Source organism: Erpetoichthys calabaricus, chromosome 8, assembly GCF_900747795.2.
Source record: "Erpetoichthys calabaricus chromosome 8, fErpCal1.3, whole genome shotgun sequence".
Lineage (NCBI taxonomy): Eukaryota > Metazoa > Chordata > Cladistia > Polypteriformes > Polypteridae > Erpetoichthys > Erpetoichthys calabaricus.
In genome coordinates this window covers 187,687,411-187,702,723 of record NC_041401.2, presented here as the reverse complement: position 1 = coordinate 187,702,723, position 15,313 = coordinate 187,687,411, and the positions used below count along the sequence as shown (strand labels likewise).

Sequence of the window (15,313 nt, the reverse complement as noted above, 5' to 3'; positions counted from 1 at the left end):
CATAGACAGAGAGATATAAAAGGCACTATGTAGGATAGATAGATAGATAGATAGATAGATAGATAGATAGATAGATAGATAGATAGATAGATAGATAGAAGGTGCTATACAGCTGAGTTATGTTATTCATTTTTACACTGTAGATATGAACGGCACAATATGGTTGAGGTATGTTATATTATTCAGTTTTATACAGAGAGACAGATAAATAGTAAAAACACCATGTAATAGCTTGATAGATATTGTTCATATGTAGATAGATATGAAAGGCACTAGTTGCTTGAGTTATGTTTTTCATTTTTAGATTGAAAGATAGATAAACATGAAAGGCACTATATGATTGAGTAATGTTATTAATTTTTATGGGTAGATAGATAGATAGATAGATAGATAGATATAAAGGCATATAACATAGACAGATAGAAAGATAGGAAAGGCACTATATAACTTAGATAGATAGATTTGAAATGCACTCTATGATATATTGATAGATGTGAAAGGTACTATATGATTGAGTTATGTTATTCATAGATAGACAGATTAATAGATGGTTATGGAAGGCACTACATAATAGATTGATAGACAGATATGAAGGTTACTATATGATTGAGTTATGTTATTCATAGATAGATTTGAAAGTCACTATATAATAGATATATGATATATAAATATTACTTTTAGTATAATTGGCAGGATAGATAGATAGATAGATAGATAGATAGATAGATAGATAGATAGATAGATAGATAGATAGATAGATAGATAGATAGATAGATAGATAGATAGTGTGATGGGCGGCCATGGCCATTACCCAGCTGGGATGCCAGCTGTATAGAAGGACCTGGGGAGAGGGCATCTGCAAGGCACTACCTCCACCCGGGACTTTAGAGGGCAAAATTAGCAGCAAAAACATGTCACTCATTAAGAAAAGAGTGAGAATGAAAACCTGCAGCCACTGAGACCCTCCAGGACTGGAGTTGGGGACCCCTGCTGAGGATCTAATCCAGTGGTCTTCATTATTATGAGAAGAGAAGTGTAACAGTGTAAGACGTTTTCCACAGCAGCAGCAGCAGTACTTTCTCGAGCCTCAGTGACATTCTGAGCGGGTAGCAGATGACACGACAACGATGCTCAGCAGAGGCCTTCAGTACTTGCAGACTTGACGCCTTCTGATCCGGTGGCTTTCCCTGTTGTGTATTCCTCCCAGTTGTCTCCTGACTTGGTCATCAATTAAATGACAGTGTGCAGTACTGTGCCACCATGCTGCCCAACATTTCTACCTCAACATTCACCGTGTTTTCACGCCCATCAGTTCCCCGTTACAGAAACATCCTTGAGTGTGAAGATAAAGGTGAGAAATGTTGAAGGGTGTTTCTAGGTTGTGGCCACCAAGGGGACGCTCCAGCTTCCCAAACACCCAGCAAAGACAGACTCTGGACACGAGAGTAAAAATGAACACAAGAGTTTTTACTGTGGGAAACTCTTTGCAGTAAGCATTTCCCACGCCACGACCACGAGTATAGAAAGAAGTGGCACACAGCAGGACTTTTCTTCTCCTCTTTCTCTTGGTCACTCCGCAAGCGTTGTCCTCCTTCCTCCCGACTGTAGCTCAGAGGCGTAGCTAGGGTTTTGAGCGCCCGGAGACAACTTAAAATTTTGCGCCCCATCCTGTTTGCCAAAATGCAATGGGAAACATCAATTCGGCGCCCCCTGGATGCTGCGCCTGGGGACAGATGTCCTCCCTTGCCAAAGCTATGCCAATCCTCTAGCTTCCCGAGTTGTGGCAGGCAGCTCCCTTATATCTTATCTATCTTATCGTAGCTCTGAAGTACTAACGGGTGAGGTGAGTGCCTGACCAAGTAGTCTCTGCAGCACCCCCTGGTGGCACCGATGGAACCCAACATGGCTGAGTCAAGGAACTTTAACAACTCCTATGATGTCCTGTGGGAAACTGTGGTGCTGCCGCAACACCACGAGCAGTCTCGTCTCTCTCGTCTCCCTCCCAAGATTTTTTTTTATAATAAAGAGATTTAGATAGGAATATAAGGATCAAGCTGGTTAAGTTTGCAGATGATATCAAGATAGGTGGATTAGCAGATAATTTGGAATCTGTTATATCATCACAGAAGGACTTGGATAGCAATTTAATGTCAGTAAATGTAAAGTATTACACACAGGAAGTAAAAATATTAGGTTTGAATACACAATGGGCGGTCGGAAAATTGGAAGGATTTAGGAGTCAAAGTGGACTCTAAGCTATCGACTTCCTGACAATGTTCAGAAGCCATTAAGAAGGCTAACAGAATGTCAGGTTATATAGCGCCTTGATGTGTGGAGTACAAGTCACAGGAGGTTCTGCTCAGCCTTTATAACACACTGGTGAGACCTCATCTGGTGTACTGGGGGCAGTTTTGGTCTACAAAAGGACATAACAGCACTAGAAGAAGTCCTGAGAAGATCAACCAGGCGGATTCAGGGCTGCAGATGATGAGTTATGAGAATCCATTAAAGATCTTAGGACTCGTAGTGGACTATCAACTGCCTGACAATGTTCAGAAGCCATGAAGAAGGCTAACAGAATATCAGGTTATATAGCGCCTTGATGTGTGGAGTACAAGTCACAGAAGGTTCTGCTCAAGCTTTATAACACACTGGTGAGGCCTCATCTGGAGTACTGGGGGCAGTTTTGGTCTACAAAAGGACATAACAACACAGGAAAAAGTCCAGTGAAGAGCAACTAGGCTGATTCCAGGGATACTGGGGATGAGTTATGAGGAAAGATTAAAGGGCTTAGGAGTCGTAGTGGACTTGACACTGTCAAATACCAGACGGTGTTCAGAAGCCATTAAGAAGGCTCACAGAATGGCAGGTTATATAGCGCCTTGATGTGTGGAGTACAAGTCACAGGAGGTTCTGCTCAGCCTTTATAACACACTGGTGAGGCCTCATCTGGAGTACTGGGGGCAGTTTTGGTCTACAAAAGGACATAACAGCACTAGAGAAGGTCCAGAGAAGAGCAAGTAGGCTGATTTCAGGGCTACAGGGGATGAGTTATGAGGAAAGATTTAAAGAGCTGAGCCTTTACAGTTTAAGGCAAAGAAGATTAAAAGGAGACCTGACTGAAGTTTTTAAAATTATGAAGAGAATTAGTCCAGTGGATTGAGATGGTGACTTTAAAATGAGTTCATCAAGAACACGGGGACCCAGTTAGAAACTTGTTAAGGGTGAATTTCACACAAACATTAGGAACTTTTTCTTTACACAAAGAACGATAGACACTTGGATTAAGTGACCAAGTAGTGTGGTGGACAGTAAGACTTTAGGGACTTTCGAAACTCGACTTGAAGTTATTTTGGAAGGAATAAGTGAACAGGACTGGCGAGCTTTGTTGGGCTGAATGGCCTGTTCTCGTCCAGAGTGTTCTAATGTTCTAATGTCACAGTACGGAGTCACTCGACGCCACGATCCCAGAAATGTCATTAAGCTGAAGCAGATTGCATCTCTGTATGTTTCCTCCAGACGCTCTGTTACCTTAAGACTGTCTTTTTCTTTTATTTTTTCTTCTTTTGTAAGAATCATCTCTAAGCAACGTCTAGGACAGCGTGAAATCAGCTCTCGTTCCATCCTGATTGCTTTACACTTTTGATAAGGGTGCAATTTTAGCCTTCTTTCCGAGGCTCGCAATCTGTCTTATTTTTTTCCAGAGGTCATTTCCAATACACAAATCTCGATAACAGCTGTATTTAAAGGGCTCAAACTCGTATGAAAAAGCAAAAAAAAAAAAAACAACAACTCTCCAGCGGCGAGCAGATGGTTTAAAGTTGCAATTCTCATTTCGAATCTCCCACAGCGGAGAGATTTGTAGCGACTTACTGTATAAGGATTGCTTGAGAGGCGCTCCGGCCTGCGTGTTTTAAGGAACGTAAAGGCTGTTTGATTATTGGAATATTTGACAAGGTTTTGTTTGGGGGGGTGGAGGAGGGAGGGGTTTGTTTTTTTCAGGTGGGGGGGGGTGTAAATTTATACGAAAACAAATCTTTGGGTTTTTTATCCATTTCATATCTTCAAAGATAGCAATGGAAATGTGTGTTTGTCCACATACAGTAAGCTTGGTGAGGCGGCAAACGCTAACAGTGCTAGCGTTAGCCTATTGGAGTCGTACTCTTCAATTATTAATATTACTAATGTTTAGGGACCTTAATTAAATGATTTTGGATATGCGCTTTATGTAATGCTGTTTACACAGTCATGTGAAAAACATTACAGACACTTGTTAATAATAATAATAATTCTATACATTTATATGGCGCTTTTCTCATTACTCATAGTGCTTTACATAGAGAGTGGGGAGTCACTTCAACCTCCACTAATGTGTAGCATCCACCTGGATGAGGTAATGGCAGCCATGTTATAATAATAATAATAATAATTCATTACATTTATATAGCACTTTTCTCAGTACTCAAGTGCTATCCACACAGGGAGGACCTGGGAAGCGAACCCACAATCTTCCACAGTCTTCCGTAATACAAAGCAGCAGCACTACCACTGCGCCACCTCTGTTCACACCAGCAAGCTCAACACACATAAGTTACTAGGTGGGATCCAACCACAGGGTAAGTGCCCCCTGCTGGCCTCACCAACACCTCTTCCAGCAGCAATCCAAGCTTGTCCTTTTTTAATAACTTCTGCAATGAAATTACACACCTCATAGAAATAATTTTGAAATATCATATTCATCATTATTTATTTATTTGAACGTATGCAATATTTATAGGAAAATTTTCATTTTTTTGCATATGCTAGTAATTGTGTAATTTGTGAGCTGTCTATTTGAGAATATTAAATGTGTAGTTTTTAAAAGTACAGTTTTGGGGATCGATTCAGGTAGTGTACTGGAATCTCATTGTATGTGTAATGCAATAACAATAAAGGAATCGTATCTTAGCTTGTCTTATCTTATCGTATCTTGTCTTATCCCATCTTTCCTTTTCATATCTTGCCTTTTCCAAACCTATCTTATCGTATCTTATCTTAGCTTATCTCGTCTTATCTTAGCTGATCTTAACCTATCCTATCTCAGCTCATATCATCCTATACTATCCTATCATTTCTTATCTTATCTTAGCTTATCTTATCGTAGCTTATGTCGTCTTATCTTAGCTGATCTTATCCTATCCTATCTCATCTCATATCGTCCTATACTATCCTATCATTTCCTATCTTATCTTATCGTATCTTATCTCATCTTATCTTAGATTATCTTATCTTGTTTTATCATAGATTATCTTCTTATCTTTTCTTGACTGATCTTATCTTAGTTTACCTTATCTTAGCTGATCTTATCCTATCCTATCTCATCTCATATCATCCTATACTATCCTATCATTTCCTATCTTAGCTTAGCTTATCTTATCGTAGCTTATCTCATCTTATTTTAGCTGATCTTATCTTAGCTTATCTTATCATATCCTATCTCATCTCATCCTATCCTATCAGTTCCTATCTTATCTTAGCTTATCTGATCTTAGCTTATCTCATCTTATTTTAGCTGATCTTATCTTATCATATTCTATCTCATCTCATCCTATCCTATTTTATTATATGCTATCCTTTCTTATCTTGAGTTTGTCTTATCTTTTCTTGACTGATCTTATCTTTGCTTATCTTAGTGTATCTTATCCTATCCTATCTCATCTCATTTATCTTGTCCCGTCCCGTCCCGTCCCACCTCACCTTACCTTACCTTACCTTATCTTATCTTATCTTTCCTTACCTTACCTTATCGCATTGCATTGCATTGTTGATTGGCTTGTCCTATCTTTTTCTACCCTTACTTGTCATGTCTTACCTTTCCTGATTTTATCTTATTTTCTTTGTTATCTCATCGTGTCTTGTCTTATCTTGTTGTATCTTGCCTTTTGCTCTCCTTTCTTGTCTTGTCTTTCATTGTGTGTATCATGTCTTGTCTTTCCTGTTGTATCTTGTCTGTCTTACATTATCTTATCTTGTATCATCTCGTCTCATCATTGCCTTACCTGTTCTCGTCTCGTCTCATCTCATCTTGCCTTATCTTGCCTTATCTTCTTATGCATTGCCTTGGCCGGGCCTGGCTTTCCTGGGATGGCCTCTTGAATATAGATATATATATATAGAGATATAGATATATAGATAGATACATACACAGACACACATAACATATCACATACGAACATATAGAGATAGAGAGAACATAGCTACGAGACATATAGACTACACATAGATACACAACAGAACACACATACACACACATACACATACATATATACAGATACACATACATACATACACATATATATATACACACACACACACACACACACACACACACACACACAGACACATATATACATATATATTTACATATCTACACACATATACATATCTACATATATATATACACATATATATATACATATCTACATATATATATATATAATATATTATATATATAGACATACATATATACATACATTCACATATATATATATATATATATATTATATATTATATATATTATATAAATATTATATTTCAAAATCCCCGTGCTTTGCAGCGGTGTAGTACTGCTTTTAAATTTTTATTAAGAACAAAAGAAAACCTTTTTAAACTGAGGGAAAATATACCAATAACAATTTGTTAAGGATCTGTTTTTTTGTGAAGCTGTCTTTACACAGCCTGTCCGCTGTTTTATAAATGAACGCCATATAAGTCCGTCCTTTCTGCTTGCTTCGCGGTTCTGTAGTGGTTTATTGTTCGTCTATTACGATTGTTTTTTTTAAACGAACACCATATAAGGCCATTCTTTTTCCTTGCTTTGCCAAGGAAGCAGCCTTGTTATTTAATGCACGGGTTCTCTGTTGTTTCATATTACGATTGTTATAGTTGTCTTTGTATACCACGTTGTCAGTTGACCACTCCGGTTGGAATATGACCAAGCCATGGAAGCTTACTGTTGAGAATGCAACGTATAGTTGTACAGGAGAAAAATGGCAATCTTTTGTAGGTCTATGAACTTAATTTATGCCTGTATGCGTCAGTCGCTTCATATTCTTTTCGTACCTTATTAATTGTGTAATGTGTTTTTTGAACAGGTTTGATTCATCGAAGTGATCACTCGTGCTGTGTTCAGTCAGTCACTCGCTCTCTTCTTATTGTTTTGCTGCATTCTCAATTGTGTAATGAATGTTTTCTTCAGCGCTCTTTGTTACTGTTCCTTGTTTTCAGTTCACGTTATTACGTAGGAGGCGTGATGGCGCGATATGCGACTCCGCCTCCCACGGCCATCGAGCTGCACTCCATTACAGTATATGGACAAAAAAGAGGTTCCAGTTATGACCATTATGTGTACAATTTCGAAATGATTACCTGCCTAACTTTTGTAAGTAAGCTGTAAGGAATGAGTCTGCCAAATTCCAGCCTTCCACCTACACGGGAAGTTGGAGAATTAGTGATGAGTGAGTGAGTGAGTGAGGGCTTTGCCTTTTATTACTATAGATGACTACAATTCTGATTCTTCATTTATTGCACAGTCAACTCCGACTCTTTAATTTTTGTACTAACAACTTTGGTTCTGCTTCCTCAATTTATTTTACAACCGACTCCAGCTCCTCAGTTTACTGTATAACTGCTTCCGATCCCTCAATTTATTGCACAACCGACTCAAAATCCAACTCCTCAATTTATTGTAGAGCCGACTCCAACGCCTTATTTTACAAACAACTCTGATTCCTCACTTTATTGTACAACCAACTCCAACTCCCTAATTTATCGTACAGACGACTATGATTCTGATATCTCAATTTATTGCACAACCGACTCCAACTCTTTAATTTATTATACAGTATAAACAACATTGATTCTGCTTCCTTGATTTATTTTTCAACCGACTCCAAATCCAACTCCTCAATTTATTGTAGAGCCGACTCCAACTCCTTATTTTACAAACAACTCTGATTCCTCAGTTAATTGCACAACCGACTCCAACTCCTCAATTTATTGTACAAACAACTATGATTCTGATTCCTCGATTTATTGTTCAATTGATTCCAACTCCTCGATTTATTTTACAATCGACTCCAAATCCATCTCCTCAATTTATTGTACAACCAACTCCAGCTCCCTAATTTATTATACAAATGATTCTGATTCTGACTCCTCAATTTGTTGCACAACCGACTCCAACTCCTTAATTTATTGTACAAACGACTCTGATTCCTCAGTTTATTGTATAACCGACTCAGACTCCTTAATTTATTGTGCAATTGACTATGATTTCGATTCCTCGATTTATTGTCTAACCGATTCTGACTCCTCAGTCTATGGTGACTCCGACTACTCCATACTACCAAAAGGTTACAAGAAAAAAATAGTTTAATTGAGACAGCCTAAGTGAAATTAGAAATTTGAACATATTTTATTAAAATTTACATTGAGTCGGAGTTGGTGTCGGCACATTTTTCCCGACTCCACAGCCCTGGTACTTATTATAAGGAGTCCACAGGAATTTCATTTTACCTAAGACGTTACTTTGGCTCAGAATAATAAACGTGTTTGCTACCCGCTGGATGAAGTGTGATGGAGGATTTTCGATGAGGTGCGTTTTATGCCCACATGGTACCCGTAACAAGTGTGTATCATGAGGCTGCTCTTTGTGTTCTGTTTTGACAGCTCCTTTCTGCAAATGGAGATATTTAAAATAATCTAAAAAACTGTTCCTTGAACACCTAAAAGCTGGATAATTTACGGCGATTATGTATTTCCCTGAAAGAAACCTATTTGGGGGAAAATGAAGTGCTGCATCTTTATAGTACAAGTGAACAGTTAGAAGTTTTCTCTGAAAGGCTCCCCAGCTCAGCGGCACAATTTCGCTGGCGAGGCTGGCGACGCTTGGTGGTTTCTAAAGAGCGCTTTGTGGTGCATTAGACAGGCCGGAAGAATGTCACACTCTTGTCACACAGATCAAGGTCTTTAACATTTCGCCTTTGGCTATTTTGGAATCCACATCTGAAAAGCTTGTGTGTTGCCGGCAGCTTGCAAGGAGCCGATCTGTTTTTACATTTTTCACGTGCAGATGTTTTCATGCCAGACGTCTGTGTCACCTTTGAAGGAATGTAACACATTTCTCCCATGTGCTGTTAGAAAACCTTAAACCTCACTGAAGGGTTTCCTTTTAATTGTCCAATGTGATCATTAAAACCAAAAAAAGACCAAACTAAAGTACAGAGTGTCCTCCGTAATGTTTGGGATAAGCACATCATTATACCTGATTTCTACTCCACAGTTTAAATTACAAATCAGACAATTCAGACATCGTGATTAAAGTGCACATTGTAGACTTTCATTTGAAGGGGATTTGCACTTACACATTTTCTAGACGGTCCCCCCATTTCAGGCGCCATAATGTTTGGACAATAGCAGGTCTATTAAAGCCATTGTCATATTTAGTTCTTTGTCACATATCCCAGCATGCAATGGATACTTGAAGTCTGAGATTCACAGACATCACCAGGTGCTGAGGGTCTTCTCTGGTGGTGATCTGCCAAGCCTCCAATGCAGCCATCTTCAGCTTCTACTTGTTTTGGTGGGCTTGTCCTCTTTAAGTTTCTTCTTCAGCATATGGAAGGCCTACTCAGTTGGATTTCAATCAGGTTACTGGTTTGGCCATTCAAGAATTTTCCATTTTTTCACTTTGATAAACTCCTGTGTGGCCTCAGCAGTGCGTTTGGCTCGTTATCTTGTGGTAGATAGATAGATAGATAGATAGATAGATAGATAGATAGATAGATAGATAGATAGATAGATAGATAGATAGATAGATAGATAGATAGATAGATAGATAGATATGAAAGGCACTATATAACTTAGATAGATAGATAGGTATGAAGGCATTATATAACATAGATAAAGATATAAAAGGCACTATAAGATAAGATAGATAGATATGAAGGCATTATATACTGTAACATAGACAGAGAGATATAAAAGGCACTATGTAGGATAGATAGATAGATAGATATGAAAGGCACTATATAATAGATAGATAGATAGATAGATGAATGGCACTATATGATATGATAGCTATATAGTGCCTTTCATCTATCTGTCTGTCTGTCTGTCGCTGTCTGTCTGTCTGTCTGTCTGTCTGTCGTCTATCTATCTATCTATCTATCTATCTATCTATCTATCTATCTATCCTGCTACACTAATCTATCTATCTATACTATCTATCTATCTATCTATCTATCTATCTATCTATCTATCTATCTATCTATCTATCTATCTATCATATATAGTGTCTTTCATATCTATCTATCTATCTATCTATCTATCTATCTATCTATCTATCTATCTATCTATCTATCTATCTATCTATCTATTATATAGTGCCTTTAATATCTATCTATCTGTCTATCTATTATATAGTGCCTTTCATGTCAGTCTATCTATCTATCTGTCTCTCTCTCTCTTTCTCTCTCTTAATTCCAGTTGTTTTTTGTTTCTTTTATTCATTTTTTCTTCGTCATTTAGCTCAGGCAATTAACAAGTGTATCTGGAGATCGTAGCTTAAATGCCATTTATCAGATCATTGACTCCACTGGTAACTTAACTTCCTCTGACAGGAACAGTTTCCAGAATGTGGAGACCTGTCAGCTTGAAGGGTGTCTGTCTCCATCTGGTGATGAAAGCTCATCCAGACTGATATGCCGAGCACATCGCGTCATTTGGATCTTTGAAGCGGATGGCACTGCCTACCATTAAAGCTGTTTTCTAAAAGCCTGGTTGATCACTAATTGTTTTTATCTGAAATGACACCTTGAATAGCAGGATAACAATCAGTACTTAGTGGGGGCCAATGCCATCTTTGTGTTCCAGATATCTAGAAAATCCCCAGCCTCTTTATCTCTCCCCCCCCCCAAACCCCCCCAACCCAGGCTGCACCAGGTATTTTGCCATTAAGTGATGCGCTGCTTTTTGAAGTCCATACCTTCCATGTGCTGGTCTTTTTTCCCTTAGGTGATAGCGGATCATTTCAAGTCTTGTGTGATTTCTTGTCCCGTGTGTTCATAAAGAGACGCAGAACTGCCTTGTATTCAGACCCCTTCACTTCCTGGACACTTCATTGCATTGTTGATTTAACTTTAAGTGAATAAGGTGACATTTTTGCCCATCAGTCTACACTCAGTAACCCCTCGTGACAAAGTGTAGACATGTTTTCAGAAAGGTTTGAAACTTCATTAGAAATCAAAACCTGAAAGCTCTTATTCTTGCAGGTATCCAGCCCCTTAATTCAGTACTTCATAGAAGCCCCTTTAGTAGCAATGCCAGCTATACGTTTTCTAGGGGAAGCCTCTTCAAGCCTGGCACACCTGGATTTGGGCAGTTTGTCCCATTCTTCCTGGCAGATCCTTTCAAGGTCCGTTAGTTTTGGGGTCTTTCGGTCTCTCCACACCCCTGTACACAGCAGAGTGCAGCATTTTCAGTCCCCCCTTAATCTAGTTAAAGTCCCAGCAGCACTGGGCTCTTATACTGGTAGCACTGGGTAAACAGCAGGGACTGGGCCTGGAGCACACACACACACACACACACACTCATACACATGTAATGTAACTAATCTATCTATCTATCTATTATATAGTGTCTTTCATATCTATCTATCTATCTATCTATCTATCTATCTATCTATCTATCTATCTATCTATCTATCTATCTATCTATCTATCTATCTATCTATCTATCTATCTATCTATCTATCTATCTATCTATCTATCTATCTATCTATCTATCTATCTATCTAGTGTAACTTAGCCTGCATGTCTTTGGGGTTGTGGGAGGAAAGCCCACCTCACAGGGGGAGATCAGGCAAACTCCTCATAGACCACTGTGCCAGCCCAGTCTGTGTTTCCAGTTTAACGTTTCTTTTTCTTAATCTTATTATCGAGTAGTTGTGCCTTTGTTTCTCTTGAGAATAAAGTTTTCAGTTCTTCCTGTCAGAAATGAAAGTTATTAATATGAAATGTTAGTGTTTTTTTATTGTTATTTTCTTATTCAAATACCCATGATGAAATAAATAAATAAATAGACTAGCATAGCGGGACGCAACTGGAATATATATTTCATATTTGTTATGGAGATTGTGTCTGGTAATGAAATTGCCTGAGTTGCATTCAGGCTGCAAAATGATTTAATACATTAAGTTTGTGACCAGCTCTCGGATTTAGATATTTAGATTTTTTTTTGACAATGCATAATATTTAAGCTATTGCATGATTCATATCTCGCACCCTGTAAATGAACCTATAAGTAAGAGAGATTTCTGTCCACCGTGCATGTAGCAATCCTGATTAACGCTGACTTTTAAACAGAAGTTGATTCAATCTGCCACCGAACACGGCGTCGCCTGATCTGAAGTGGAGATTAGACACGCTTTACTCGCCTTCATATTTGGCCAACAGATGGTGCAGCTATTTCACCTGCTCGGTGCCAGGATCTGAGCTCATAGGCATTGCTTCGAAAAACGTTCTACAGATATATTAACAAAAATGTCAGCAAGAAGCAGATCACCAAAAATATATCACTGGCCTTCATGCAAGAAAGAGATAATCACAAACGCGCAAATACCAAAGCAGCCAGAATGTCTTTAATTACAGAAATCCACAAATTAGTATTGTGTGGGGCTGGGAATCATCAGCAACGTCTACCTTCTGTCTCTAAATTGAACTTGTGCTTAAAAGGGAATTTATTATCATTATTTAACAGACTACTAATTTGGGCAAATATTGACTTAACACAGAAAGGCAGCATAGAATCAAGTCGTATTAGCAGGCAGTGTGATATAATCGATAAGAACGTGTCATGTGTGGGCATCACCTCTGGGCACATCAGAGACCAGCACTACCACTCCGGGACACGAGGGGGCTCTGCCACCAATGGAGATGTCTCGTCACCCAAACACAGCTCAGAGACACCGCCCAGTGAGGCCAGCTGACTCCGCCCCTTCTGGTCAGCAAGTATAAAACCGAGAAAGCGATCTGTTGTCAAAGTCTGATCATGAAGACGAGGGGCAACACTCTGTACATGGAAAGATATGACTGACTTACAGATGTTGGTAGCACTCCATAAATACACTTGTCAATGACAGCAGCAGGTGATTAGCTTCATCACTCATGTCCTTCTAGATACTGATGAACAGGACACGGATTAAGAGGACTTTCTAGGAGGTCTAAATTAGCAGGGACAGACGTCATTCAGTATAATCAATATGTAATCAGTTTGGGAAAATCGTATTTATCAGTAAAAATTCACTTTCTATTTCTATTATATTGTGCATTTCACATCTATCTATCTATCTATTATATAGTGCCTTTCACATCTATCTATCTATCTATCTATCTATCTATCTATCTATCTATCTATCTATCTATCTATCTATCTATCTATCTATCTATCTATCTATCTATTATATGGTGCCTTTCACATCTATCTAGATAGATAGATAGATAGATGTGAAAGGCACTATATAGATAGATAGATAGATAGATAGATAGATGTGAAAGGCACTATATAGATAGATAGATGTGAAAGGCACTATATAGATAGATGTGAAAGGCACTATATAATAGATAGATAGATAGATAGATGTGAAAGGCACTATATAGATAGATAGATGTGAAAGGCACTATATAATAGATAGATAGATAGATGTGAAAGGCACTATATAATAGATAGATAGATAGATGTGAAAGGCACATCTATCTATCTATCTATCTATCTATCTATCTATCTATCTATCTATCTATCTATTATATAGTGCCTTTCACATCTATCTATCTATATAGTGCCTTTCACATCTATCTATCTATCTATCTATCTATCTATCTATCTATCTATCTATCTATCTATCTATCTATCTATCTATCTATCTATCTAGTGCCTTTCACATCTATCTATCTATCTATCTATCTATCTATCTATCTATCTATCTATCTATCTATCTATCTATCTATCTATCTATCTATCTATCTATCTATCTATCTATCTATCTATGTATTTACTTCCTCACATGTAAATATTTCTTTATTTTATTTTTTTTTATCTTAACTGGCACCCAAAACGACTGTCCCCTCATGAGACATGACATGAGAGTTAATCTTCCATTGCCCAAATCCCACCCATTTGTCTTTTGCGTGATGGTGGGTTTACTAAGGTGACAGTGTTCTTTTTCTTTGTCATCATTTCTCTTTTTTAATGGAGGTGCCGTTTCTCAGTCAGATCTCTGGGCACAGCAGTGACGTGTGCTGGCATCTCAAACCCTAAGCAGGTCTTCCTTGGCACAAACGACTTCATTTATTGTCTCCTTGCCCCTCACCTCACCCTCGACTGGATTCTGAACAAAGGAAAAATCTTCATCATGGTGCAAAATAATTTACGGCCTCGTGACTCCCATAGTCTCTGTTTTCTTTTTTTTAACTGTAAATCAGTCCCATATTGTGTGTCCATTAAATCCAGCTGTTGAAATATAAACTTCTTATTTCTTTCACTTTGATATTTATCCATGCGGTAAACACAGCTTTGTGTCATTTATACTCGTTCTGATGTGTGTGTCTGTGGAGTCTCACAATTATTGTGCAGCCCTCTGTAACATTTTACTAGGACATTTGGCTTCCAAACAGAAACTTCACTGAATGTTAATTTTGTTTAATTATGACCACAAATGTTAAGTGCTCTCTTTGGATTGCTCCCTGGGGTCTTGGGATTACAGTTTGCAATATGGGATCTGCGGCCTTCTCCCATTGTGGACTGCAACTGCACATGTTGAAAATGGTCATTTGGTGTTTCTCTTGGTCTTTGGAGAAGCACATTCAGTGAAGGCATTTAATACGCGTTAAGCCGTTAGCATCACTAGGAGTAACAGGCCACTTTTTGACATGCTTTTTTTCTTTTTTGTTACACAGGATGGAAGAGACGGTCAGAAATTTATTGCAGAACAAGGGAGCAATGGAGACCCCTACGGTGGATACACTGGGCATTATGAAGGTATACAAGGTAATTATTACAATTTGGGTGTAAGTGAAACAACAGTCCAAAGTCAAAGTCATGCAGATTTGAATTCTACACACTGTCACCCCCTACAGTACAGAGTTTAGACCCCCTCTCTGGGATTGCATGTTGGCTTCCTCTGGCATTCCCTGTGACATGTGTTTGGTTAATGGGCAACTCTCAGTGGACCCCATTGTGCCTGAATGTGAGGGTGGCCTGCAAAAGACTGATGTCT

At 38.4% G+C, this 15,313-nt stretch overlaps 1 protein-coding gene across 4 annotated transcripts in view; it reads left to right on the top strand.

Moving 5' to 3' along the window:
• Positions 1-15,313, top strand: part of LOC114656379 (nck-associated protein 5-like) — a 771,015-nt gene that overhangs the window by 436,937 nt on the left and 318,765 nt on the right. For all 4 annotated transcript variants that reach the window (XM_028807983.2, XM_051930744.1, XM_051930745.1 and 1 more), the window contains one exon: positions 14,994-15,084. In XM_028807983.2, the coding sequence (XP_028663816.2) occupies positions 14,994-15,084 (91 nt within the window). The remainder of the gene's footprint in view (positions 1-14,993; positions 15,085-15,313) is intronic.